The 26,233-nt window shown below is 56.3% G+C and overlaps 2 protein-coding genes across 2 annotated transcripts; one reads left to right on the top strand and one right to left on the bottom strand.

Annotated features, from left to right (window-relative positions):
- The first annotated feature begins 717 nt into the window (after positions 1-717).
- On the top strand, positions 718-3,924 carry LOC121365538 (immunoglobulin superfamily containing leucine-rich repeat protein-like). Its single transcript, XM_041489820.1, has 2 exons — positions 718-782; positions 1,699-3,924. The coding sequence occupies exon 2, from the start codon at positions 1,708-1,710 to the stop codon at positions 2,947-2,949; it is 1,242 nt and encodes a 413-aa protein (XP_041345754.1). The 5' UTR covers positions 718-782; positions 1,699-1,707; the 3' UTR covers positions 2,950-3,924.
- A 2,027-nt stretch (positions 3,925-5,951) lies between these two features.
- Positions 5,952-20,970, bottom strand: STRA6 (signaling receptor and transporter of retinol STRA6). The gene is made up of 17 exons (XM_041489733.1): positions 20,849-20,970; positions 20,415-20,493; positions 19,613-19,698; positions 18,612-18,763; positions 17,669-17,835; positions 16,815-16,937; positions 15,537-15,604; positions 15,351-15,427; positions 14,211-14,272; positions 13,332-13,512; positions 11,657-11,732; positions 10,498-10,631; positions 9,596-9,713; positions 8,686-8,787; positions 7,619-7,782; positions 6,753-6,890; positions 5,952-6,130 (listed from the first exon to the last, which is right to left on the bottom strand). The coding sequence occupies exons 1-17, from the start codon at positions 20,968-20,970 to the stop codon at positions 5,952-5,954; spliced, it is 2,028 nt and encodes a 675-aa protein (XP_041345667.1).
- Positions 20,971-26,233: the final 5,263 nt, after the last annotated feature.

Below are 26,233 nucleotides of genomic sequence, written 5' to 3'. Positions count from 1 at the left end.
GGATGGGGTTTTAGGGGATTTTGGGGGCAGAAGTGTGGGGTGATGAGGTTTTTGGGGGTTAGGAGTGTGGGGTGACAAGGTTTTAGGTGATTTTGGGGTACAGGGAATTGGGGTGATGGGTTTTAGGAGATTTTGTGGGACAGGAATTTGGGGTGATGGGGTTTTAGGGGATTTTGGGGTCAGGGATTTGGGCTGATGGGTATTTAGCGGATTTTGGGGGGCAGAGAAGTGGGGTGGACAGGAATTTGGGGTGATGGGGTTTTAGGGGATTTTGGGGGGCAGAGAAGTGGGGTCATGTGATTTAGGAGGTTTTGGGGGCAGGGAATTGAGCTAATGGGTTTTAAGATTGATTTTGGGGGCCAGGGATGTGGGGTGACAAGGTTTTAGGAGATTTTGGGGGGTAGGGCTGTAGGGTGATGGGGTTTTATGGCATTTTGGGGGACAGGAATTTGGGATAACTTTTTTTAGAGGATTCTGGGGCTAACGGGTGTGGGGTAATGTGTTTTAGGGGATTTTGGGGGGCAATGATTTGGGGTGACGGTTTTTTAGGGAGTTTTGGGCTCAGGGGTGTGTGCTAACGGGTTTTAGGGGATTTTGGAGGAGCCGAGGACGGGCCCCGCGGGCGGGCGCGGGTCGGTGCCATGGAAAACAATCCGGGCCCGGGGGACGGGGAGGGGACGGGCCGGGAGGAGGAGGAGGAGGAGGAGGAGGAGAAGCCGAGGAGGGCCCGGGAGCGGCGGGGCCGAGTCCAGCGGAGCGGGGACAGCGGGGATCCGCCGGCGGTGACGGGGCGCGGGCGCGGGCCCGGGGAGCGGGGCTGGAGCGGGGAAAAACGGGAGAAAATCGGGAAAAAACTCCGGGAAAGGAGGGAAGGAAGGAGGCAGGGCGGTTATTCACGGCTCTGGAATGCGCCGGGAGGCGGCTGAGGAGCCCCGGGGGGCTCTGGAAAAGGGGTGGGATGCCACCCCGAGCTCCAGGAGGGAAAAAATTCCAAGATTCCCCTACCCAGTCCCCGGGAGATGGGGTCTGTCCCTCCCTGAGCACCCCAAAATGTCACCTAGAGCTCCCCCAGAGCCAGCGGGGTGCCTTTGCCACCCCTCAGATCCCGATGGGGTTTATTCCCGAGAATTCCCGCTGGGAATGGCAGGGCTGGGAATGGAGGGCAGGGGAATTCGCTTGCGAGGCTCAGACAAAGGGGTCTGGCTGCCAGCTGCTGGGAATTCCGAGCAGGAACGAACCTCTGGAGTGCCCTGGAAAAGTCACGGAGAGGGGAATGAGGAGTTAAGTTGGGAAAAATTCCCTTCCCGAGAATTCCAGCGGCCGCGGGGACCCCGCAGCCCCTGGCTGAGAGAGGCGCCGGGTTTTTTCCATGACACGGTCTGCGAGCCCGCTGGAAATCCCAAAAATTCCTTGATTTATGGGAGGGCTGGTTGGGAAAGAGCTGCGGCGGCTCTGTTTCTCCTCAGCTCAGCGGGAGGAACCCGGAACCCCCTGGCTCCCGCTCCTCATCCCAAACAACATTTCATCCCAAACCCGGAAAAGGTTTTCCAGAGGGGGAAGGACAAGCTCGAGGGGGAGAGGGGGAACTCCCCTGCTCAGGCTGGGATTTAGGGGATCTCCCAAATTGCTTTTGCCAGCTGGAATTGTTTTCCATCCCAGCTGTTCGGCCGGGCTCATTCCCATCTCTGTCCCCGGCAGGACGCGAGGATGAGGCCGCTGCTCGGCGCCCTGGCGCTGGTGACACTCCTGTCCCCAGGCCTGGCCTGTCCCGCGCCGTGCTCCTGCTCCACCAAGAAGAACGGGCGGCTGCTGGCCGAGTGCGCCTACCGCGAGCTGCGGGACGTCCCGCGGGGCCTGTCCCCGAACGTCACCATCCTCACGCTCTCCGCCAACCGCCTGGGCCGCCTGGGCCGCGCCTCGCTGGCCGAGGTGCCCGAGCTGCAGTCGCTGTGGTTGGGCTACAACCACATCTCCTCGGTGGAGCCCGGCGCCTTCGCGGCCCTGCCGCACCTCAAGAACCTGGACCTGAGCCACAACCGGCTGGCGGATTTCCCCTGGCAGGACCTGCGCAACCTCAGCGCGCTGCAGATCCTCAAGCTCAGCAACAACCGGCTGGCCGCGGTGCCGCGCGGCGCGCTGGCCGGCCTGCGGGAGCTGCGCTCGCTGTGGCTCAACGACAACGAGCTGGCCACGCTGGCCCACGGCACCTTCGAGGGGCTGCCGGCTCTGGCGCAGCTGCAGCTCTTCCACAACCCCTTCAACTGCTCCTGCAAGCTCTTCTGGCTCAAGGAGTGGGCGCACGGCACCTCGGTGGTGCTCTCCAGGGCCGGCTCCACGCTGTGCGCCGCGCCCGCGCGGCTGCGGGGCCGGCCGGTCACCGACATCCCCGGCGCGCTCTGCGTGCCGCCCTCGGCCCAGCTGACCTACCTGTCTGGCCCGGCCGCGGCCGGCCCCCGGGACGGGCTGACGCTGACCCTGCACTGCAGCGTGGCCGGCAGCCCCCCGCCGGAGATCCGCTGGCAGATCCGCACGGCCGGCCGCCGCGTGGACATCCATGGGCCCACAGTGGCGCGGGACGGCGGCACCAAAGCGGGCCGGCAGCGCTTCCTGGCCTTCAAGAACGGCACCATGGCCATCCCCGACTTCGGCAAGGAGGATGAGGGCACCTACACCTGCCTGGCGGTCAACGACGTGGGGACAAGGGACGTGTCCATCAATGTGGCGCTGGCCGGCTCGGCCAACCCGGCCGAGGAGCTGCCCCGCGATGACCCCCAGGCCGGGCACCCGGGTGGGCACAGCTGCACCAAGGGGGACGAGCTGGACCCGTCCGGGATGGGCGAGAAGTTGGTCATCGTCTACCGCGTGTCCGGCCAGGCCCGGAGCGGTGCAGGAGCCCGGGAATTCCACCTGGGGATTCTTTCACTGGCTCTGGGGCTGCTGCTCTGGTGAAGGGTGAGCGGTGCCTCGGGATTCCCGTTTTTCCGTAGTTTCTCCTCTCGTAGTGCCTTTGCTGAGCTTCTGGCATCCGGGAGCGCTCCGGAGCCCGATGGGGCCACCACAGGCCCGGGGCGGGTGGTCCAGCCCTTGCCGTTCCCGCTCCTGGAGGAGCTCAGGGAACGTGGGGCTGATCCAGCCGGGTTCAGCCAGGATCTGCCGCCAATTCCCGGCTGTCCAAAAGTGCCAGTTCCTGCATTTTTCCCTGCCCGGATACGAGGATGGCCACAGGAGGTGACAGTGGTGACAATCCCGCCCCAGAGCCACCACAGCTGCCACCAGGGAGGGATCCAAGGATAAAATCCCTGGGAATGGGGTCCTGGGGGATACATATGGGACAGAGGATTGGGATGGACCTACAACCTTGGATGGAGAAGAAATTCCTGGGTTTTATCCCTGTAGGAGCATTCCGAGCACCTCCAAGGCCCTGGAATGCTGCAGGAATCCCAAAAACCCCCTGACCACCATCCCAAAATCCCGTCTGGGCTGGACCCACCAGGCTTGAGCCAAAGATTCCCAAACTGTTCCCAGTGGGAATGGGGGAAAGATTGGGAACAACAGAGAAGCTGAGCTGCCTTGAAGCCATAAACATTCCCCGAGTGCTCCAGAATTCCTAGCAGGACAAATATTCCTTCTCCAGGTGTACCGGGAAACCTCGGGGGATTTTGGGAATGTCCATGGCCCCTGGACTGGGATACAGCACCAGAATTCCCAATGGGAATCTAGGCACGCCCTGCAGCCCCGTGGCCTTGTAATGCCCTGTAGGGACAGCAATAAATGCCTTTAATTAATGCCTTTAATTAATGCCTTTAATTACAAAATACCCATCATAAACACCTGTAATAAAGAAACAATAAATACCTTGAATTAATAAATACCTTGAATTAATAATGACTTTTTTATAAACAACTTGAATAAACTCATTTTTTTTTTATCTAAACCAGCTGGGCTTCACTTGGTCTGTGCATCCCAAAATCCCAAAATCCCCTCGAGCCAGCAGCTCCTGGGCTCCCCCAGATTGTCCCCAACCCTCCTGGAACAGGGGACACTTCTGTCATTCCCAGCTATCCCAAATCCTTCCCAGTGCTGAAGAATCCCCAGATTCTTCCCAATTCTGGAGCATCCCAAGATCTCCCAAACTTCCCTGCTCCCCACCCCCCCCACCCCAAAACTATAAGAAACCCCCAAAATCCTGGGATACCTCAAATTCCCACCCTGCAGCTCCCTGGGAATGGAAGTGACCCCAAAATCAGAGCCTGGAGCTCACCAGCTCCGAAATTCCTTGTCCAGAGGTATTTTAGGGAAAGGGCAGCTGAGGTCTCTGTGGGGAGCTCCTGGATTCCCATAAATTTTTCCCACTGTGGGATAAAAATCGTGGCCCCAATGGAAGCTTTGGGTTCATTTCACAGGATATGACTTTTAAACTCCATTTTATCCCTGGGAATATTGGGATCCAGGATTATTCTCAAAATTCCAGCTGGGAAGCAGAGTTGAGGATGCGGATTTGGGGTTTCCATGTGAGCCGGGAAGCACCAGGAAGGGGAAGAAAATCCCAAATCCCGCCCAGGATGCTGCTGCTATCCCGAAAACCACAAAAATTCCATGGATCTCCAGGGAGCCTTGGGTGGGGCTGTGAAAACAGATCCCAAAATTCAGCCCCGCCCATAGCACTGAGCTGCCACAGATTTTAGGGATTTTTAAAGGGATTTTAGAGATTTTAGGGATTTTTAAAGGGATTTTTTTCAAGGCGTTTCAGGCTGCCTTTTTAGCTGCAGGGGTTGGGATGGGCTGGGTGGGAATCCTGGGAAAAGGGAGGGGCCTGTCCAAGGAAAACCAAAAGCACAGGAATCACCCCCGGTTTCCCCAAACCGTCCTGAGGGTGCTGGGAACATTCCAGAGGGAGGGAATGGGGTCCGGGGGATCCTGCAGAGAGCAGCCCTGGCCAACCCCAAAGGAAATCCAGGATGATCTGGCAGCTCCGTGGGCTGAGAATTCCCAAGGGAATCTTGGGGTGTTTGGGATCCACCAGGATCCTGCTCATTCCAGCCCAAAAAGGCAGGAATTCTGGGATTTAAGAGCAGGAAGAGGTAATCCAGCAGCCCCTCATTCCCATCCCGATGGTGTTTTATCCCCAAATTCCCCATTCCCATTCCCACCCTTCCCAAAGCTGTGGGAATGCGAAGGGAGCGGTTTTCCCATAAAACTGCCCTAAAGTGGGATCACGGATCGGATCCCGACATTCCCAGCTGGAGCAGAACCCCGAAATCTCTGCTGGGCGAAGTCAACTCAACCGTTCCCTGGATTTGGGGCTGGGATGGTCCCAAATCCCACTGGAAGTGGGAATATCCAAGGAAAACTGCACATCCCGGGAGTAGGAACGAGGTATCTGTTTATTCTCCTTCCCCTGCGCTTCCCAGGGAGGCTTTCCATGGATCCCAGCCCTGGAAAACCCCGGGATCACCACAAAACCACGAATGGAAGAGGACGGGCGGGATTTGATCCTTCAAAAATCAGGGAAAAAATGTCCCAGGAATGGATGTGGAACCCAAATGGAGCCAGGATCAGGAAGGGAGAAGCCAGCAATGGGAATTTTCTCCCACGTGGAGCTCCCAGGGTAATTCCTGGTGGTTGAGAATTCCTTCGGCCAGCTGGGAATCCCTCCCAGCTCCTCTCCCAGTTCTCTGGGAATTGTCCAGTGCTGGAAAAGCTGCTGAGAACCCGGCTGGTTGCAGGAGTGAATCCTAAAATATTTTCGGGATGCTGGGAGTGTTTTTCCTTGGCTCGGCTCCATCCAGGCTGGACTCAGAGGTGTCACCTCCGGACCCCGCGAGTGGCTCGGTGTGGATTTAGGGATAAACCCTCAGAGTGAGTCCAGAGGCAGGGAAAGGGCGAGGGAAACGTCCAGAATTTGGGGATGGGAGGTGGGAGATGGGAGATGGGGTGGGATTCCTGGGAATTCAGGGCCTGGGAATGCCGAGCTGGGCACCGTTGGCTGCGGGATCGGCCAGCGCAGTTTTTCGGGAAGCGGTCAGCGAGGGGTTGTGCAGGAGCGTGTAGGCCACCCACCAGCGCGCCCGGATCCGCCGGATCCGTGCTCTTCCCGGAGCCGGGTGCTTGGGATGCATCAGCTGGAGGCCTGGAAGGAGACGGGAGCAGCAGAGAGAGGATTCAGGGCCTGGAAAAGCACCAGGAGAATGGGAGAGGGGTTGGGATGAGGTGCAGAGGGATGGATTCCTGCTGGGAAAGGGGAGGTTGGGACAGAATTCCTGGCTGGGATGGAATTCCCAGAGGAACGGTGGCTGCCCCTGGATGCCCAAAGTGCCCAAGGAAAGGTTGGACGGGGTTTGGAGAAGCCTGGGATAGAGGGAGGTGTCCCTGGATGGGCTTCAAAGGCCTTTCAACCCAAAGTGTTCCAGGATTCCCGGATTTCAGCCTCATTTCCCGGGAGGCACAAAGATCCCACCACACCCCAAAGAGCCCCATCCCATCCCTGGAGCAGGATCAGCTGTTGGATGGATGGATGGATGGATGGATGGATGGATGGATGGATGGATAATGGATGATGGATGGATGGATGGATGATGGATGGATGGATGGATGATGGATGGATGGATGGATGATGGATGGATGATGGATGGATGGATGATAGATGGATGGATGGATGATGGATGGAGGTGTCCCCACACCAACCAAAGGTGCCACCCAGAGGTCACCACCGTGTCCCCTCCCCCCATTCCCCCTGTGCCTCCAGGTCCCACCTTCCTCCAGCTGGGTGTCCCGGGGCGGTGCCGGCGGCTCCGTCCGGCCGGGCTGGAGCAGCAGGAAGCAGAAGGCCTTCAGCAGCGGGTGGCACTGGCTGACCTCCACCTTCAGGTAGTGGCAGTAGGTGCGGTACCCTGTGGGGACACCGCGTCCTCTTTTGGGACCGCATTCCCTATTCCCACTCTGGAGCCCAAGGGACAGATCCAGCTCTGGTCTCCATGCTCCCACAATCCCGGCAGAAAAGCAGGAGCCAGCCTGAGCTCCCCTGAGATCCCCTCCCCTTTATCCCAGGAGATGAGGTGAAACCCCAAAGCTCAATCCACTTTTTTGGGGATAAATATATAGGACCCAGCTGGCACCATCTGCTCCAGGTGTTCCATTCCCAAAGGTCTGAAGCCACCCTCAATCCCAGCAGGAAAACAGAGGAAGACCTGAGGTCCCCAGAGGTCCCCTGAGGTCTCCCCTCATTTATCCCGAGACATGAGGTAACTGCTGGTGTAACCCCAAAGGTCATCCCCTGTTTTTTGGGATCAAAGAGCGGAACCAAGCAGGAACCAGGAGAAGCCACCTGTTGCCATCGTCCCATTTCCACGCCACCCTCAATCCCACAGGAAAAACAGGGGAAGGCCTGAGGTCCTTTCTTCTTTATTCCAGGACACGAGGTGACCACTGGTGAAGCTCCAAGGTCACCACTCATTTTTTTGGGATAAAAAGCAGGAATCAGGAGAAGCCACCTTCTCTAGGTGTCCCACTCCCAACATTTGGGGCCACCCTCAATCCCAGCAGCTCCGGGCCCCCATCCCAACCCCCCGTGGTGGGACAAGGACCCCGCTGGTGGCACGGTGGCCTCTCAATGTCCCACCTGGGTCGAAGGTCTCCACGCCGCGGTGCAGCAGGCTGATGTCCAGCCGGCAGAAGTGGATGGCGTTGTAGAGGCCGGAGATGAGCATGCGCCACACTGCGGCCATGACGCCCACCAGGACGTTGGTGGGGAAGAGCAGGAAGGTGACGATGTACAGCGCGCGCCTGCAGGGCACACAGACCCGTGGGATGGCCCTTCCCGGGAAAACTCCGGCCACCCCAAACCGCCCAGCCCCGCCCGCATCCGGCCAGGTGGCTCCATCCCGCTGGGAGAAGCCAACGCCTCCCCAGGCTCCTGGAGAACCATCAGGAGCTCCTTGTCCACTCGGAGAGTGAGGAACCATCCAAAATGTGGGGTTGGGATTTTGGGATGGAGGCCCTCAGCTCCAGGAGAGCCTCACTGGCCTGCCAGGAGGACATCTGGGTCCTTCTGTCACCCTGGTCTGGGATGGTGGCACCATCCCTGAGTGAGGGACAGCTGCCGGTGGTTTGGGATGGACATCAGGAGAGCCTCTGTGCTCTGCCAGGGGGTGGCACAGGACACCTGGGTCCTTCTGTCACCGTGGCCTCAGGTGGTGTCACCACCTCTGAGTGAGGGACATCTGCTGGCGGCCTGGGATGGAAACCAGCTCCAGGAGAATGTTGCTGCCACACCAGGAGGATACTCAGGTCCCTCTGTCAGCCCGGTCTCTGGTGGTGACACCATCTCTGAGTGAGGGACACCTGCTGGTGGTTTGGGATGGACACCAGGAGAACCTCTGTGGTCTGTCAGGGAGTGGCACTTGGGTCCCTCTGTCACCTTGGTCACAGGTGGTGACACCATCCCTGAGTGGGGGACATCTGCCAGCGGTGACTGACCCCACCCAGCCAATCCCGAGGGATCTGGGCTTGCCCAGCCTTGGAAACGGGGTCAGTGGAGCAGGGCCACCCTCGCCGGTGTCACCCCACCAAAATTCAGGCCAGAACATCTGGAGAAACCTCCTGGGAGCCTGGAATTCCTGCCAAACCCCCCTGGGGACAATGGGGGACAACTGGGCACAATGGGGGATGATGGCAGTGTCCCTGTACCTGTTGGTGATCTCCTTCTGCAGGGAATGCTGCTCCAGGAACTGGAAATGGGCCAGGAGATGCTGCAGGAGCACGGCCACCACCAGGGTCAGCCAGAAGGGCCTGGAAGGACACTGGGAATGTCCCAAAACACCAGGACTGTCCCAAAACATCGCCCCAGGCAGGAATCTCCAGTGGTGTTGGAAAAACCCCAAATGGAGCATCCCAAACCCATCCAGGACCATTCCCTGGGGTTTCCAGCTCTTCCCGATGGCTCACCACATGTCCTGGATGATCCCAAAGAGCAGGATGGACACTGGGAATGCCCCAAAACACTGAGAATGTCCCAAATCAACAGGAATGTCCCAAAACACTGTGAATGTCCCAAGGCACCACCACAGGCAGCAGAAACCTCTAGCGGTGTTGGAAAAATGCCAAATCCCAATCCCATCCAGGACCATTCCTTGGGTTTTCCAGCCCTTCCCAAGGGCTCACCACACGTTCCAGATGATCCCAAAGAGTGGGATGGACATTGGGAATGCCCCAAAACACTGTGAATGTCCCAAGGCACCACCCAGGCAGCAGAAAACTCCAGCGGTGTTGGAAAAACCCCAGAAGGAGCATCCCAAACCCTTCCAGGACCATTCCTTGGGGTTTCCAGTCCTTCCCTGCTCACCACATGTTCTGGATCATCCTGAAGAGTGGGATGGACACTGGGAATGCCCCAAAACACTGGGAATGTCTCAAGGCACCAGGAATGTCCCAAAACACTGGGAATGTCCCAAATCAACAGGAACCTCCCAAAACACCAGGAATGTTCCAGAACACCGCCACAGGCAGAAGCTTCCAATGATGTTGAAAAAATCCCAAACGGAACACCCCAAACCCATCCAGGGCCATTCCTTGGGGTTTCCATCCCTTCCCAGCTCACCACATGTTCCGGATGATCCCGAAGAGGGGGGAGCTGGTGCCGATCTGGAGCGGGATCACCACCAGGAAGGTGAAGGCCACGAAGCAGAGGAAGAAAATCACCTGCTGGATCAGGAGACCTGGAATGGGAACACGGAGCGGGAATCTGGGATGGAAAAACGGCTCTCATTCCTCAAATTCCTGCACGGGGCTTTCCCGACAATCCCATAAAAACCCCACCAGTCCGCAAAACCAGGTCTGCATTCCCAAGGGATTGTCCCCACAATTCCTGGGGGTGGAATGAAGATTTTCCCTCTTTTTGGGGTCCCCCACCCCGTTCCCAGGATGATCCAGGCTGGGATGGGGATGAGGAGCCCCCAGAGTGCACTGAGGACCAGAGGCTTCCAGAGCTTTTCCCACCCAAATATTTGGGATGGAGCCAAACCCACTTCCTCCTCTTTGAATTCCCAACCCAATTTTTCCAATTTTTCCATCTTTTCCAATTATTTTTCCAGTTTTTCCCAATTCCCAACCATCCGGTATTCCCCAAATCCGCCAGATTCCGTTTGAGGAAAGGGGGCTAAAAACTCTCTTGGAATCAGGGCAAAAACAGGGAATTGCTCCTTAATCCTTAAGAAAATTGGGATCCCCACCCTGTGATTCCAAAATTCCGTTACCCAGGCATCATTCCACCCCTTCATCCTCTTTGAATTCCCAACCAAATTTTTCTGATTTTTTTGCAATTATTCCCAATTTTTTTCCAGTTTTTCCCAGTTCCCAATCATCGGTGTTCCAAAAATCCACCATATTCCATTTGAGGAAAGAGGGCTAAAAACCCCCCTGAAAATGGGGAAAAATGGGGAATCGCTGCTTTATCCTTAGGAAAATTGGGATCCCCATGTCATGATCCCAAAATCCCGTTACCCAGGCAGGCGAAGGCGGCCTGGAAGCTGGAGAAGGCCATCCAGCAGACCAGGGATTCCCGGGAAGGTCGCAGGATGTGGGCCTTGGAAAACACGTCCAGCACGGCACCCTGGTACAGCGCCCGCAGGTTGGACCTGGATGGAAAACGGCCCGGATTGATCCCCGCCCGGGATGGGGACGGGGACATCGGGAATGGGGATGGGGATATCAGGAATGGGGGCAGGGACATCGGGAATGGGGATATCGGGAATAGGAATATCAAGAATGGGGATGAGAATATTGGGAATGGGAATGGAAATATCGCGATTGGGGATGGGAACATCGTGAATGGGGAAGGGCATATGGGGAATGGGAACATTGGGAATGATGATGGGAATATTGGGAATGGGGCCAGGGACATTGGGAATGGGGCCTGGGATATTGGGAATGGGGCTGGGGAAATCAGGAGTGGGGACGGAGATATCAGGAATGGGAACACTGGGAATGGGAACACTGGTAATAGGGACAGGGATATTGGGAATGGGGATGGGGATATCGGGAATGGGAGCATCAGGAATGGGGACAGAAATATTGGGACTGGGGTCAGGGACATTGGGGATGGGAATATCAGGATCGGGACTGAGAATATTGGGAATGGGCATGGGAACATTGGGAATGGGAACGGGGATTTCGGGAGTGGCAACATTGGGAATGATGATGGGAATATTGAGAATAGGGTCAGGGACATTGGGAATGGGGCCAGGGATATTGGGAATGGAGATGGGAACACTGGGAACAGGGATGGGGACATTGGGAATGGGGACGGTGATATCAGGAGTAGAAACATTGGGAATGGGGACAGGGACATCAGGAATGGGAAAATTGGGAATGATGATGGGAATATTGGAAATGGGGGCAGGAATATCAGGAATGGGGCTGGGAATATTGGGAATGGAGATAGGGACATTGGGAATGGGGATGGGGACGGGGACATTGGGAATGAGGATGGGGATTTTGGGAGTGGGAACATTGGGAATGATGATGGGAATATTGGGAATGTGGCCAGGGACATTGAGAATGGGCATGGGGACATCAAGGATGGGGCTGGGGATATTGGGAATGGGAATCTGGGGAATGGGAATCTCAGGACTGGGAATGCCGGGAGCGGGGCCAGCCCCACCTGTGCATGCCCAGGCTCCGGAGCAGCATGGCGCAGGTGAGCAGGCAGCACAGCACCAGCGAGCAGATGTAACACACTGTGAAAAAATTGGGAAAAATCCTGGATTTGGGGTCAGGAATAACGCTGGGAGTGGGGTTTTGCCGGGAATTGCACCTCGGGGATAAGGATGGAAACATTGGGATTGTCAGCGTGCCTCAGTTTCCTCTTTTGTCTCTGTCTCCTTCAGCTCCCAAGGGGGGATGGAGGGGACAGAGCGAGGGAAAAGGGGAAAGGAAACCCAGGAAAATGCCTGGAGCAACCTGGGATGGGTAGGTTGGGCTGGGGGTCTTGGGAAAGGGGATCTGCGGGAAAGAGAGAGGAGGGAAAAAATGGGATGAAAGAGGTTTGGGGATCCAGGAAAAGCCCCAGAAATCCTCCCTGGAGCTGGTGGGATCCCAAGGAAGGCGGGGAGCATCCCTGCTATTCCCTGATCCCTGGAATTCCCTCATCCCTGCTATTCCCTGAACCCTGGAATTCCCCCATCCCTGAAATTCCCTCATCCCTGCTATTCCTTCTTCCCTGCTCTTCCCGCATCCCCCATCCAAGGATTTCCACTCTCCAGGGATCCAGGTCCATCTGTTCACTTCCAGCACGTTTCCAAGCCTGCAGCATCTGCCGGCTCTTCCCTCCGGCTCTTCCCAACGGCTTTTCCCAGAGTCTCTTCCCGCCTTGGCACGTGCCAGCCTGGCACAGCCCCATCCCTGTCAGCTGCTCTTGAAATCCCTCTGGAATCCACCCAGTCCCTGCCATCCACTCCCAAAATCCCCCTGGATTCTGCCCCATCCCATCCCCTGGCCAGGAATCTTCCCCAAATACCCCTGGAATCCTCCTCATTCCATCCTCTGGGTGAGGAACCCTCTGGAAATCTCCCTGGAATCTGCTCCATCCCTGCCAGCCACTCCCAAAATCCCCCTGGATTCTACCCCATCCCATCCTCCCAAATCTCCCTGGAATTTGCCCCATCCCATCCTCCAGGTGGGGAATCCTCCACAGTCCCTCTGGAATCCTCCCTATCCCATCCTCTCGGCAGGGAATCTTCTGGAAATCCCTCTGGAATCTGCCCCATCCTGTCCTCGGGGCCAGGAATCCTCTGGAAATGCCCATGGAATCCTCCCAGTCCCGTTCTCCAGGTGAGGAATCCTCCGCAATCCCCTTGGAACCTGCCCATCCCATCCTCCGGGCAAGGAATCTTCCCAAAATCCCTCTGGAATCCTCCCAATTCCATCCTCCAGGTGGGGAATCTATTGGAAATCCCCTTGGAATCTGCCCCATCCCATCCTCCAGGTGATGACTCCTCCCAAAATCCCCCTGGAATCTGCCCCATCCTTTTCTCCCAAAATCCCTCTGGAGTCCACGCCATGGAATCCATCCCATCCCATCCTCCCAAAATCCCCCTGGAATCTGCCCCATCCCATCCTCCAAGCCAGGAATCATTGGGAAATGTCTCTGGAATCCCCTCTGGAGGGTGGCTCCAGATGGGATCAGGATTGGGATTGGGTTTGGGATTGGGATCGGTATTGGGATCAGACTGGGGCTTGGGATCAGGATTGGGCTTGGTTTTGGGATTGGGATCGGGCTCGGGTTTGGGATCAGGATTGGGATTGGGATCGGGATGGGGCTGGGGTTGGAGCTCCACCTTCCAGCGCCCACAGGAAGTGGCGGGCGGTGCGCAGCTCCTGCTCCATGTCCCCGGGCACGGCCGCGCCCTGCGAGGGCACCAGCCCGAACTGCACCAGCAGCACCACCACGTCCTTGGTCATTCCCGCCCGGACAATCCGCAGCGTGGGCACCACTGCCACCAGCAGCAGCACGGCCACCTGCAGGGACACGGGATCCCGCTGGATTTCGGGATTTATGGATTTACGGCTGAGATCCTGCAGGATTCACAGCTCAAATCCCACGGGATTTCATGACTTATGGTTGGATCTCGCAGGATTTCAGGTTTTACGGCTTGGATCCCGTGGGATTTATATCTCAGATCCCACATGATTTAGGGATTTATGGCTCAGATCTCATGGGATTTCAGGATTTACGGCTTGGATCCTGCAGGATTTAGGAATTCACAGTTTGGATCACGCAGGATTCACAGCTCAAGTCCCCCGGGATTTCATGATTTATGGTCAGATCCTGAAGGATTTCAGGATTTACAGCATGGATCCTGCAGGATTTATGGCTCAGATCCCATGGGATTTAGAAATTTATGGCTTGGATCCTGCAGGATTTACAGCACTGTTCCCACAGGATTTTGGGATTTACGGTTCAGATCCCACGGGATTTATGGATTTATGGTATGGATCCCATGGGATTTAGGGATTTATGGCCTGGATCCCGTGGGATTTAAGGCTCAGATCTCATGAGATTTAGGGATTTACAGCATGGATCCTGTGGGATTCAGGGATTTACAGCTTGGATCCCACAGGATTTAGGGATTTACGGGAGCATGGAATTCTGGAAGGAATTTTAACACCATTCCCAAGTGACCCCCGGGATCCTCTGGGAATGTCCCTGGTGTCACCTGGTAGACGGCAACGACGGCCACGGTGACAGACACCACCAGCTTCAGCGGGATCCGGAATCCTGGAGGGAAAATTGGGAAACTAGGGTGGTGGAGCAGGATCAGGGTGTGCCCAGCAAAGGGAACACCCTTTGGAATGGGATTTCCACAGGGAATTCCTGGTGGGATGGAGAGTCGGGAATGGATGGATGGCTCCATCCTGCTTTTCCATGGAAACGCGGGATATTCCCTGCCCCATCCATGGATGGAAAGAGCCAGGGTGGCTCCGCATTCCCGGGATTTCACCTCCTCAGTGCAGGACCATTCCCTTCCGTAAGGATCCCATCATTCCCAGGCCGCCTTTTCCATGGATTTATGGGGCCTCCATGGGGTTCCCATCATTCCGAGGACTCTTTTCCATGGATTTATGGGGTCTCCATGAGGATCCCACTGTAGCTATGATAATTTATGAAAAATCCTTTGCCAGGATTTTTCCCTCCTGAGGAGCTGGGAGCCCCAGGAAAGGAATGCAAACAACAACTCTGCTGCTGTGGAATGCAGCAGGTGCATCTTCCATTGGTCCCTGTGGATTGTTTCCAGCTGATGACCAATCACAGCCACCTGTGCCCAGGTGTGAGCACTCACAGGATTTTGTTGTGCATTCTACTCTATTCTTCTTCTTTCAAACCTTCTGATAGCTTTTCCTCTCTGCTCTTTTAGTACAGTTTTAATGTAGTATTTTAATAGAATATATATCATAAGATAATAAACCAGCCTTCTGAAATGGAGTCAGGCCTCGTGTCTCCACACACGGGGAGCTCCCAACAATCCCACCACTCCCAGGACCCCTTCTCCATGGATTTATGGGGCCTCCAGGAGGATCTCACCATTCCCAAAACCCTTTTCCACGGATTTACAGGGCCTCCATGGGTTTCCCATAATTCCATGGATTTATGGGGCCTCCATGGCATTCCCATCATTCCCATCACTCCCATGACCCCTTTTCCATGGATTTGTGGATCCCTGCCCCAAGCACAGCTGGATTTGGGCTCCAACCCAGGCCAGGCTGAACGGGGCGTGGAGCAACCCAGGATTTTGAAAATGGCCTGGCTGATCCATAAATCCCAATCCCTGATCCCATGGGATTTTCCAGGTGCCCACCTTCCTCAGGAATGTAGATGTAGGAGAGCAGGTAGGAGCGGATCCGGGAGCTGAGGCTCTCCTCGATCTTGACGGAGCTGCAGGAGGTGGGAGAGAGTGATATTCCCAACCTTTGGGAATGGGGTTTGCTGGGAGTGGGAATTGCCAGCAATGGGATTAGTTGGGAATAGGAATTTCCATCCTTACCTCCCCTTCTGGCCCCGCTTGGACAGCACGGCCTTGAGGTACTTCCTGTAATAGCTTTTCCCGGAAATCTGAGGATAACGGATGGATTTGGGGTGGCAGAGCTGCCCTGGCTACCCCCTCATCCCAGGCATATCCTGATGTGAATTCCCGACCCCAAACCAGCATACGGAATGTGCGGTGTTGGTACGGAAAAGTGGGAATAAAGTGGGATTTTGTTCCCAAACCCCTCCGGGATCCCTTGTTGCCCCCTGCCAGGGTCACCTCAGGCCTTTCCTGCTTTTCCCTCCTCTCTTCTCAACAAAGCTCCGGGCTCCAGAGATTATCCGGGAAAACGAGGAGAGCCCGGAGCCGGTCTGAACAGAGCCATTGATGCCGGAAGCCTCTTGTGTAAGGGATTTCCCGTATACAAGAGGAAATTTCAAATCCCGGAGGAATTTCCCGACCCTGCTGCTGGTGCAGGGACAGCAACAGAGAACCCACAGCAGGGGGAGGGGAACATGCGGAGATCCTGATCCCGATCCCAAACCCAGTCCCGGGACAGCAACGGAGAACCCACAGCAGGGGAGGGGAACATGCGGAGATCCTGATCCCGATCCCAAACCCAGTCCCGGGATAGCAACGGAGAAACCCAGCGGCAATGCCAGGAGGGGAACGCATGGAGATCCCTATCCCAATCCCAATCCCAAACCAAGTTCCAGGATAGTAACAGAGAACCCCCAGCAGCAGAGCTGGGAGGGGAACGCACAGAGATCCCAATCCCAATCCCATTCCCAATCCTGGTCCTAATCCAAATCCTGATCCCAATCAGGCACTCAATCCTGATCGTGATCCCAATCCCAATCAGGCTCTCAATCCTGATCCTGATCCCAATCCTGATCCCAATTCCAATCCCACTCCCATGGGCCAGTCCTGAGGTCCCAAATTCCCGAATTCCCAATTTCCCATGTCCATACTCACAGCTCGGGGCTGTCCCCGTTCTGGAGGCTGCACAGGAGCAGTGCCGGGTACCAATCCCAACCCCAATGCCAATCCTGGTCCTGATCCCGATCCAAATCCAGAGTTCTTGAGTTCTTGAATTCCCAAGTTCCCATGTCTGTACCCATGGCTCAGGGATGTCCCCGTTGCGGAGGCTGCGCAGGAGCAGCACTGGCCACCAATCCCAATCCCTATTCCAACCCCGATCCTGATCCCAACCCGATCCAAATCCCAATCCCAACCCCAATCCCAATCCCCCTCTCAGTCCCAAATTCCCGAGTTCCCGAGTTCCCGTGTCCGTACCCGCGGCTCGGGGCTGTCCCCGTTCCGGAGGCTGCGCAGGAGCAGCACTGGGTACCAGAGGCTGAGCAGGGACAGGGACAGCAGCACGGGGACATGGGACAGCAGCGAGTACAGCCGGTGGATCTGCGCGGGGACACGGGGTCACTGCCACCATCCTGGGGTCACTGCCACCATGCTGGGGTCACTGCCACCATCCTGGGGACACCACCCTCAGGGACACAGGGTCACTGCCACCGTCTCTGGGGACACGGGGTCACTGCCACTGCCCCTGGGGACAAGGGGTCACTGCCACCACCCAGGGACACTGCCACCATCCTGGGGACACTACCATCACCCTGGGAACACCGCCACCACCCTGGGGACACCACCGCCACCACCCTGGGGACACTGCCACCACCCTGGGGATATCATGTCACCACTACCATCCTGGGGACCTCGCCACCACCCTGGGGACTCCACCCTTAGGGACAGAGGGTCACTGCCACCATGCTGGGGACACAGGGTCATTGCCATCAGCCCAGCTAGGGGCACTGCAGGGACACACTGGGAGCTGGCCAGGGAGCCACAACCCCTCAGGGCCACTCTGGGAGGTGACAACACCTCAGAGCCACTCCAGCAAGCCACCTCCACTTTGGGCCACCTCTGCTGTCCTTTTCCTGGCCTCGGGGCCACTCCAGGAGGTGACAAGGGAGCCACAACTCCTTAGTGTCACTGCAGCAAGTTGTGCCACCTCAGGGTTACTAAGGGAGGTGACAAGGGAGCCACAACCCCTTGGGGCCACCCCAGGAGGTGACAAGGAAGCCCCACCCCCTCAGTGCCAGCGCAGCAGGCCGTGCCACGTCGGTGCCACCCACCTTGGGTGCCAGGGGACACTGCGCGCGCTGCCAGGCGTGCGCCCCGCAGTGTCCCCAGGCCAGCAGGGTCCCCGCGGCGTAGCCCAGGCGGTGCCGGGGGCCAGCGCAGGCCAGCAGGGGCGAGTAGAGCGCCGGGAAATAGAGCAGGGCCAGAACCTTCCAGAACTCTGACACACCACACACCCGCCTCAGCGGGGGCACCCGCGTCACCGGGGGTGGCACACCGCTCCGGGACACTGCCACCGCCCTGGGACACTGACACTGCCCTGGGACACTGCCACCGCCCTGGGATACTGCCACCACCCCAGGGATACCACGTCACTGCTACCACCCTGGGGACAACACCACCACCCTAGGGACACCGCCACTGCCCGGGGGACACCGCCACCACCACAGTCACTGCCATCACCCCAGGGACATGGGGTCACTGCCACCAGCCCAGCCAGCCCTTCCCAGGGGTGGGATCTGGGGATTCTGAGCCCTTTCAGGACTGAGGGTTTTGGGAATTCTGAGCCCTTCCCATGGATGGGATTTTGGGTGTTCCAAGCCCTACCCAGGGATGGGATTTGGAAATTCTGAGCCCTTTCCAGAGACGGGATTGGGCATTCTGAACCCTTTCCTGGTGGGGATTTTGGGAATTCCAAGCCCTTCCCAGGGATGCGATTTGGAAATTCGGAGCCCTTTGCAGGGTGGGGATTTTGGGAATTCTGAGCCCTTCCCAGAGTGGGGAATTTGGGATTTCTGAGCCCTTCCCATGAATGGGATTTTGGTTGTTCCAAACTCTTCCCAGGGATGCGATTTGGGGATTCTGAGCCCTTTCCATGGATGGGATTTGGGAATCCCAAGCCCTTTCCAGGTGGGGATTTGGGAACTCCGAGCCCTTTCCAGGTGGGGATTTGGGAACCGCAAGCCCTTCCCGGGGCCGTGTGGCCCGGTGTCTCACCGCGGGCGGCGGGTGACGCGCTCGGTGTCCCGGTGCCCGGCAGCGGCAGCGGGCGCGGCTCCAGCAGCAGCCGGCAGAGCTCGGAGCACAGCAGCGCCAGCACGGCCGCGGCCACGGCGCGGTGCCCGTCCTGCTCCAGGAGATTCCCGGGGCTGCAACGGCCCCCAGTCGGGAATGCCGCTCCTTCCCGGGACTTTGGGAATTCCCACTCCTTCCCGGGACATCGGGATTTTGGGAATTCCCACTCCTTCCCAGGGATGTCGGGAATGCCCGCTCCTTCCCAGGGAGGGACTGTGGGAAATCCCACTCCTTCCCAGGGATGTCAGGAATTCCTGCTCCTTCCCAGGGAGGGACTGTGGGAAATCCCGCTCCTTCCCAAGGATTTTGGGAATTCCTGCTCCTTCCCAGGGAGGGGATTTTGGGGATTCCGAGTCCTTTCCAAGGAAGGATCAGCAGGGTTTGGGAATTCAGGGTGATTTCCAGGAAGGGATTTTGGGAATTCCTGCTCCTTCCCAGAGAGGCACTGTGAGAATCCCCGCTCCTTCCCAGGGATGTCAGGAACTCCTGCTCCTTCCCAGGGATGAGTTCAGCGGGGTTTGGGAATTCCGAGCACTTTCCATGGAGGGGATTTTGGGAATTCTGAGCCCTTTGAAGGGATGGGATTTGGGAATTCCAAGTCATTTCCAGGAAGGAGATTTTGGGAATTCCAGGTCCTCTCCAAGGATGGGATTTTCAGATTTCCAAGGTCTTTCCAGGGTGGGGATTTGGGAACTCCGACTCCTTTACAGGGAGGGAATTTTGGGAATTCTGAGCCCTTCCCAAGGAAGGATTTTGGGAATTCTGAGCTCTTTCCATGGATGCACTAGTGGGGTTTGGGAATTTTGAGCAGGGAGGGATTGGCAGGATTTTGGGAATTTCAAGTCTTTTCCAGGATCAGTGGGATTTTGGGAATTCCGAGCCCTTCCCAGGGAGGGATCAGTGGGGTTTTGGGAATTCCATACCTGAGCAATCCCGGGACGCCGTTCCAGCAGCTCAGGTGGAGCCGGCGGCGCTTGACCAGGAAGGACAAGGCCAGGATCACGGCCAGCTGGAATGGGATGGAAATCCATGGAAAAGGGCCCTGGAGTGCTGGGAACTCTAGGGAGACCCCATAAATCCATGGAAAAGAGACCTGGGAATGATGGGAATGATGGGAACCCCATGGAGGCCTTATAAATCTGTGGAAAAGGGTTCTGGAAATCATGGAAATTGTGGGAACCCCACAGAAACCCCATAAACCCATGGAAAAGTGTTCTGGGAATGGTGGGAATGATGGGAATGATGGGATCCTCATGGAGGTCCCATAAATCCATGGAAAAGTGATCCTGGGAATGATGGGAATGATGGGAACTCCATTGAAACCCCATAAATCCATGGAAAAGAGACCTGGGAATGATGGGATCCTCACAGAAACCCCATAAATCCATGGAAGAGGGTTCTGGGAATGGTGGGAATGATGGGAACCCCATGGAGACCCCATAAATCCATGGAAAAGGGGTCTTGGGAACAATGGGAATGATGGGAATTATGAGATCCTCATGGAGGTCCCATAAATCCATGGGAAAGTGTTCTGGGAATGATTTGGGAGGAATTTTGGAGTTCTTGTCCCACAGGGAAGTGAAATCCCAGGAATCTGGGAATTCTGGGATGGTTTAGGTGGGAAAACACATCCAAGATGAAAGGGAATGGAATGTGGGGATGTGGGATTGGGTTTTTTTCCAGGAATTTTGGGATGGGGATGGGAATTTTGGGGTGGATACTCACGGAAATGGGAGCCATGACAGTGTGGTACATCTGGGGGGAGATCGTGGGGTGGCATTCCGGGATGGCTTCGGGAAAAAGGCTGGAAAAATAGGAAAATCAAAGATTTGGGTGGGTTTAACTCTAAAAGGTCCAAGAAAAATGATGGAAAATAGGGGAAATCCCAGATTTTGATGGGAATAAATCTGAGAATGACAGGGCTGGTCCCAAAAATTCCAGAGCTAAAAATCCTGGAATAAATCTGGGAATGATCAAAAATTCCAGGATTTTTAGAGGGTCCAAAACTCTGGGAAGGGACACTTGAGAATATTTTGGGGACATTTTGGGGCATTTTGGGGACCTTTTGGAGACACCTTTGGGGACATTTTAGGGAACATTCTGGGGCCACTTTTTTGGACATTTTGGGGACATTTTGGGGACATTTTAGGGTCACTCACTCATCGTGGGGTGCAGGCTCCGTGGATTCGTAGATGTACCAGTCGGATCCCAAATCCTCATCCAGGAAAATTCCCGGCTCCAGGGGGGAATCCCGAAATCCCGCGGAGCCGTTGGGGGCCATGACTGCCCCTCCCCCTCCGGGATCCCCGCGGCTGGAAAAGCGGGAAAAACCCCGGGAAAGTGGGAAAAATTATGGGGAAAGTGGGAAAAACGCTGGGAAAAGTGGGAAAAACTCCGGGAGAGTGGGAAAAATGATGGGAAAGTGGGAACGATTGTGGGGAAAACTCTGAGAAAGTGGGGAAAACACTGGGAAAAGTGGGAAAAATACCAGGAAAAGTGCCGGGAAAAGAGGGATGGGGGCTGGAAAAGTGGGAAAGAAGATGGGAAAAGGGGGGAAAATGAGAGAAAAAGTGGGATAGGGGCGGGGAAAGTGGGCAAAAAGCCAGGAAAAGTGGGATGAGGGATGGAAAAGTGGGAAAGAGGTGGGGAAAATCGCCGGGAAAAGTGGGAAAAGCACCGGGAAAAACGGTTCTGATCCCAACTCCCAGCGGAATTCCCGCTGTTCCCGGAGCGGGGACGGGGCCGCTCCCAGGGCCGATCCCGCCTTTGTTTGGGTTTTCCTGGGAATTCTCGGCGCTGGAAAAGCGGCGCGAAGGTCGCGGGGCGGGGGGGGAGGGGCAGCGCCGCTGTCCCCAAAGTGCCACCAGCGGCGACAGCGCGAGCCCGGGAACTGTCCCCAGCGCCATCCCGGGAATTCCGGCAGCACTTTGGGGCAGGGACAACCCCAGTGTCCCTAAATGCCACCTGAGGGGTTTGGGGACATCCCGGGACCTGGGGACACCCCGGGAACAGCTCGGGGATGTCCCGGTGTCCCCAGGGCTGGGAGGCGACAGCGGGAGCAGCCCCGGGGACATTCCAGGATTTGAGGACACGGCTCGGGGATGTCCCTGATGTCCCCAAGGGAGAGCGGCAGCAGCTCAGGGACATCCCGGGCTTGGGGACACCCCATGGACAGGTCTGGAATGTCCCCAGTGTCCCCAAGGGAGAGCGGCAGCAGCTCCAGGACGTCACCAATGTCCCCAGGGCTGTGAGGGGACAGCTGGGGCTGGCTCTGCTTCAGTGGCACTGTCACCGACTGTCACCCCCTGGCACTGCCTGGCACAGCGGCCCGGCAGCTTTTCCTGGGATTCCCCCCATGCCCCCATGGAAAATTTGGGATTTGTGCCTCCATTCCCAAAAATCCATCGGGAATCAGAGCCCGCCCCCTCCACAGTCCTTGTCAGGGTGATCCCAAATCCCAAAACCCAATCCCAGATCCCATCCCAAACCCCCATCTCAAATCCCATCCAAAATTCCATCCCAAAACCCATCCTCAAGCCCATCCCAAATCCCAGTTTGGGATCCCAGTGATCTCAAATCCCATCCAAAATCCCATCCTATGTTTGGGAGCTGGGAATGGGGTTTGGGATTTTGGGAATGGGGTTTGGGTTTGGGATTCTGGGAATGGGGTTTGGGAGTTCCCGATTTTTTCAGCTTCCCAGGACTCAGGGAACAGTCCATTCCCGATTTTCAGGACAGGGAAGGCTCATTCCCGATTATCCAGGAAGGCTCATTCCCGATTTTTAGTGAACAGTTCATTCCCGATTATCTGGGAACGCTCATTCCCGGCTCCTTCCCGATTTTCCACCTCTGGAGCGCCCCAGGAATTGTCCCCCCATGGAATGGGATCCCTCAGCTCCTTCCTGACTCCCGAAATCCCAAAAAAAAGAGGCGGGAACGCCAAGATCCCAGCGGGATCCGCATTCCCGGCCCGGCCCTTCCCAGCTCCCGCGTTTTCCTTGGAATCCGATCCCACCGCTCCTCCCGCGACCTTGGAGCGCCCCGTGAAACTCCCGCCCATCCCCCACTCCCCTGCTCTCGGGAATTTCGGGATCCGGGATAAAACCAGGAATGGGATCCAGGAGGGAATTCCCAGAATAAAATCAGGAATGGGAAAGGGATCCAGGAGAGAATTCCCAGATCCTGGAATTAAACCAGGAAGGGAAAAGGGGATCCATAATAAAACTGGGAAGGGAAAAGGGATCCAGGAGAGAATTCCCAGAATAAAAGTAGGAATGGATATGGGATCTGGAGGGAATTCCCAGATCCCAAAATAAAACCGGGAATGGAATCCAGGAGGGAATTCCCAGAATAAAAGGGGGAATGGAAAAGGGATGCAGAAGGGAATTCCCAAATCGTGGAATAAAACTGGGAAGGGAAAAGGGATCCAGAAGGGAATTCCCAAATCCCAATCTTGTTTTTAATCAAAATGATCCAAATTTCATTCCAGGGAGTTCTTGGGCTGAGGGGTTGGGATCATCAGGATTGCCCTTAATTCCCAATCCCGATTCCTGCAAATCCTAAAAATGGATTTAGGAACGGATCCCACTCCAGCACCCTCCAAGAGACCCCAAACTCGGTGATCCAGCCCCAAAATGATCCCAAAAAAGCTGTGGGAACAAAGGGACAAAGCTCCTGAACACCCAAAGCCTCTCCCAGGTTTTTTTTTTTTTGGGAAAAGCCTCTGGAAGAGCAGCCCCAGAGCTCTCCAAACCCCACAAACATCCCAGAGATTCCCGAGGGATTCCAGGACCATCCCAAGGGATTGAGGAGCTTTTTCCTAACCCCATTCCTAAGCCCACCCCAAAATCCCCATGGTTCCTCCGTTATCAAAATCCCGGGAGAGCCGGGACCTTCTCCAGCTCTTCCCAATCCCATTCCCGACCCCATTCCCAATCCTGTTCCTGGTTCTCCTTGATGCCACCCCAAAATTGCCCCATTCCCCCATTCCCAGAACCCCGGGAATCCCAGAAAGCTGCTCCAGCTCTTCCCAACTCCATTCCCAACCCCATTCCCAACCCCTATTCCCATTCCCAACCCCATTCCTGTTCTCCTTGATCCCACCCCAAAATCCCTGCAGTGCCCGCATTCCCAAAATCCTGGGAGCTGCTCCAGGTCTTCCCGACCCCTTTCCCAATCCAAACTCCATTCCCAACCCCATTCCTGGTTCTCCTTGATCCCACCCCAAAATTCCCCCAAAATCCCTGCAGTGCCCCCGTTCCCAGAATCCCAAATCCTGATCCTGGGATTCTGCAGCCCCCAGGGAAAGGGAAACCGGGAGTGAAATCGCTGCTGCAGGGTGGAATTTGGGGTTTTTGGGATTTTTGGGAATTCCCACCCCCCCTCCCCAACCCCCCGGGCAGGATTTCAGTCCTCTGGGGGTAAAATCCCTGCTGGGGGGCGGAATTTGGGAATTTTTTTTTTATTTTCCTGATGCTGGAATGCCAGAACCCCCAGGGATGCAAAAACCAGGATGAAAGCGCTGCTGGGGGGCAGAATTTGGGAGTTTTGGGATTTTCCTGATCCTGGGATTCTGTAGCCTCCACGAAAAAGGAAACCGAGGGTTAAACCCCTGCTGGGGGGCAGAATTTGGGATTTTTTGGGGATTTCTCTGATCCTGGAATGACGCAGCCCCCAAGAAAAGGGAACCCGGGGGTTAAACCCCTGCTGGGGGGTGGAATTTGGGATTTTTGGGAATTTCCACACTCCCCGGGCAGGATTGGGGTCCTCTGGGGGTTAAATCCCTTCTGGGGGGCGGAATTAGGGATTTTTGGGATTTGGGGGATTTTTGGGAATTCCCGCACCCCCCGGGGCAGGATTCTATCCCAAATTCCCACCCTGGAATTCTCAGCCGAGCCGGGAGAGGAAACAACCCCAACCCCAGAGAAGTGGGAGGGGAAAAGAGGGAAAAACCCCAAATCCAGGTTTACCTTTTCCTCCTTTCCTTCTTCCCCTCCTTCCGGCCGCGCCCGCGACTCCCCCGGCGAGCCGGGCTTTGCTAAGCTCGGTCTAAAGGCCGGCCCGGCCCGGCCATGCAGCTCGCGAGGCTCCGGAGGCTCCGGGAACTGCGGGAACTTTGGGATTTTGGGAAAACTTTGGGATCTTTATGCCCTCCATGGAGCCTTGGCCGGGGGCCACGCGCGGGGCTTTAGGGATTTAAACCCGGCCCAGCGGGGCTCGGGGCCGAGCTCGGGGGGGAGGAGGCGCCTCCGAGCTGTTCCCGGGATTTGGGATTTGCTGGGATGGACGGGGAATGTCGGGAATGGGATGGGAACTTCGGGATGAGGAGCGGCGGGAGCGGAGCGCGATCCTTGCCCCGAATCCCACAAATTTCTTGGGGTTTTTCGGGAATTTGGGGCTAAACTCCGCCGGGATGGAGGGGGAAGGCAGGGACTGGCATGATCCCCTAGGGATTGGGATGGGAACATCCCTCGTTCCTACCGGGATCAAATCCAGGGGAAGCTGAGCCCCATCCTTACCCCTAAATCCCACAGAATTATTGGGGTTTTCTGGGAATTTGGGGCTAAACCCCCTCGGAATGAAGGGGGAAGGCAGGGACTGGGATGATCCCGCAAGGATTGGGATGTGCAAAACTGAGCCCCATCCTTTCCCCAGATCCCGAGGTTTTATAGGGATTTGTTGAGAATTTTGGGAAAAACTTCCTTGGGATGGAGAGGGAAGGGCAAGGGGAGCTGATCCCGATTCTTTCCTCTAAATCCCCAGGTTTCACTGGGATTTCTTGGAAATTTAGGGACAAATCTCCTCGGGATGGAGGAGGAGTGCAGGGTTTGGGATGATCCCACAGGGGTTGGGATGGGAACATCCCTCATTGTTGGTGGGATGAAATCCAAGGAAAGCTAAGTCCCCAAATCCCCAAATCCCACAGTTTTCTTAGGATTTCTTGGGAATTCAGGGATCCTTTCCCCAGATTCCCCAAACCCTACAGGGTTTTTTGGGATTTTTCCTCTCCTGGCACATCTGGGAAGGGAATTTGGGGGAAAAATATCCCTGGGGTAGAGGGGGAAATGCAGATATTGGGATGATCCCGCAAGGATTGGAATGATCCCGTAGGGATCGGGATGATCCCACGGGGATTGGGATGATCCCACAAAGATCAGGATGCACAATGCCAAGCCCAATCCTTTTCCCAAATCCCAAATCCCGCCATCTTCTTGGGATTTCTTGCAAATTCAGGGACACCAAACCTCGGGATCATCCCCAGGGATCCGACAGAGAATGCAGGAAAGGGACGGAAAAGATTTTGGGATGCCAGGAGGGCAGGAGCAGCCCCAAGCCCATCCTCCATCCCACAAATCCCGGGGCTCGGGGAAAAACCTCGGGAATGTGGACAAATCCCCACGTGACACCAAATACCGGCAAAATTCATCCGGGCGGAAAATCCCGTTGAATTTTAGCCCGAGCCTCGTGACCCCAAGGGATCTTTGGGATTTGTTTTGCTTTTCCCACTTTTCCCAGGGTTGTTTTTAAAGGGAAAACACCGCTGA

This window comes from Pyrgilauda ruficollis, unplaced genomic scaffold, assembly GCF_017590135.1.
Source record: "Pyrgilauda ruficollis isolate IOZ18807 unplaced genomic scaffold, ASM1759013v1 scaffold96, whole genome shotgun sequence".
NCBI classification, from domain to species: domain Eukaryota; kingdom Metazoa; phylum Chordata; class Aves; order Passeriformes; family Passeridae; genus Pyrgilauda; species Pyrgilauda ruficollis.
This window is presented reverse-complemented; position numbering and strand designations above follow the sequence as displayed.

Coding starts and splice junctions, on each gene's coding strand:
- STRA6 (XM_041489733.1), bottom strand. CDS start 20,970: ATGGCCCCCAACGGCTCCGCGGGATTTCGGGATTCCCCCCTGGAGCCG. Junction 17,836..18,611: donor CGCGTCACCCGCCGCCCGCG/GTGAGACACCGG, acceptor GTGGTGTGTCAG/AGTTCTGGAAGGTTCTGGCC. Junction 15,428..15,536: donor AAGCGGGGCCAGAAGGGGAG/GTAAGGATGGAA, acceptor CACCTCCTGCAG/CTCCGTCAAGATCGAGGAGA.
- LOC121365538 (XM_041489820.1), top strand. CDS start 1,708: ATGAGGCCGCTGCTCGGCGCCCTGGCGCTGGTGACACTCCTGTCCCCA.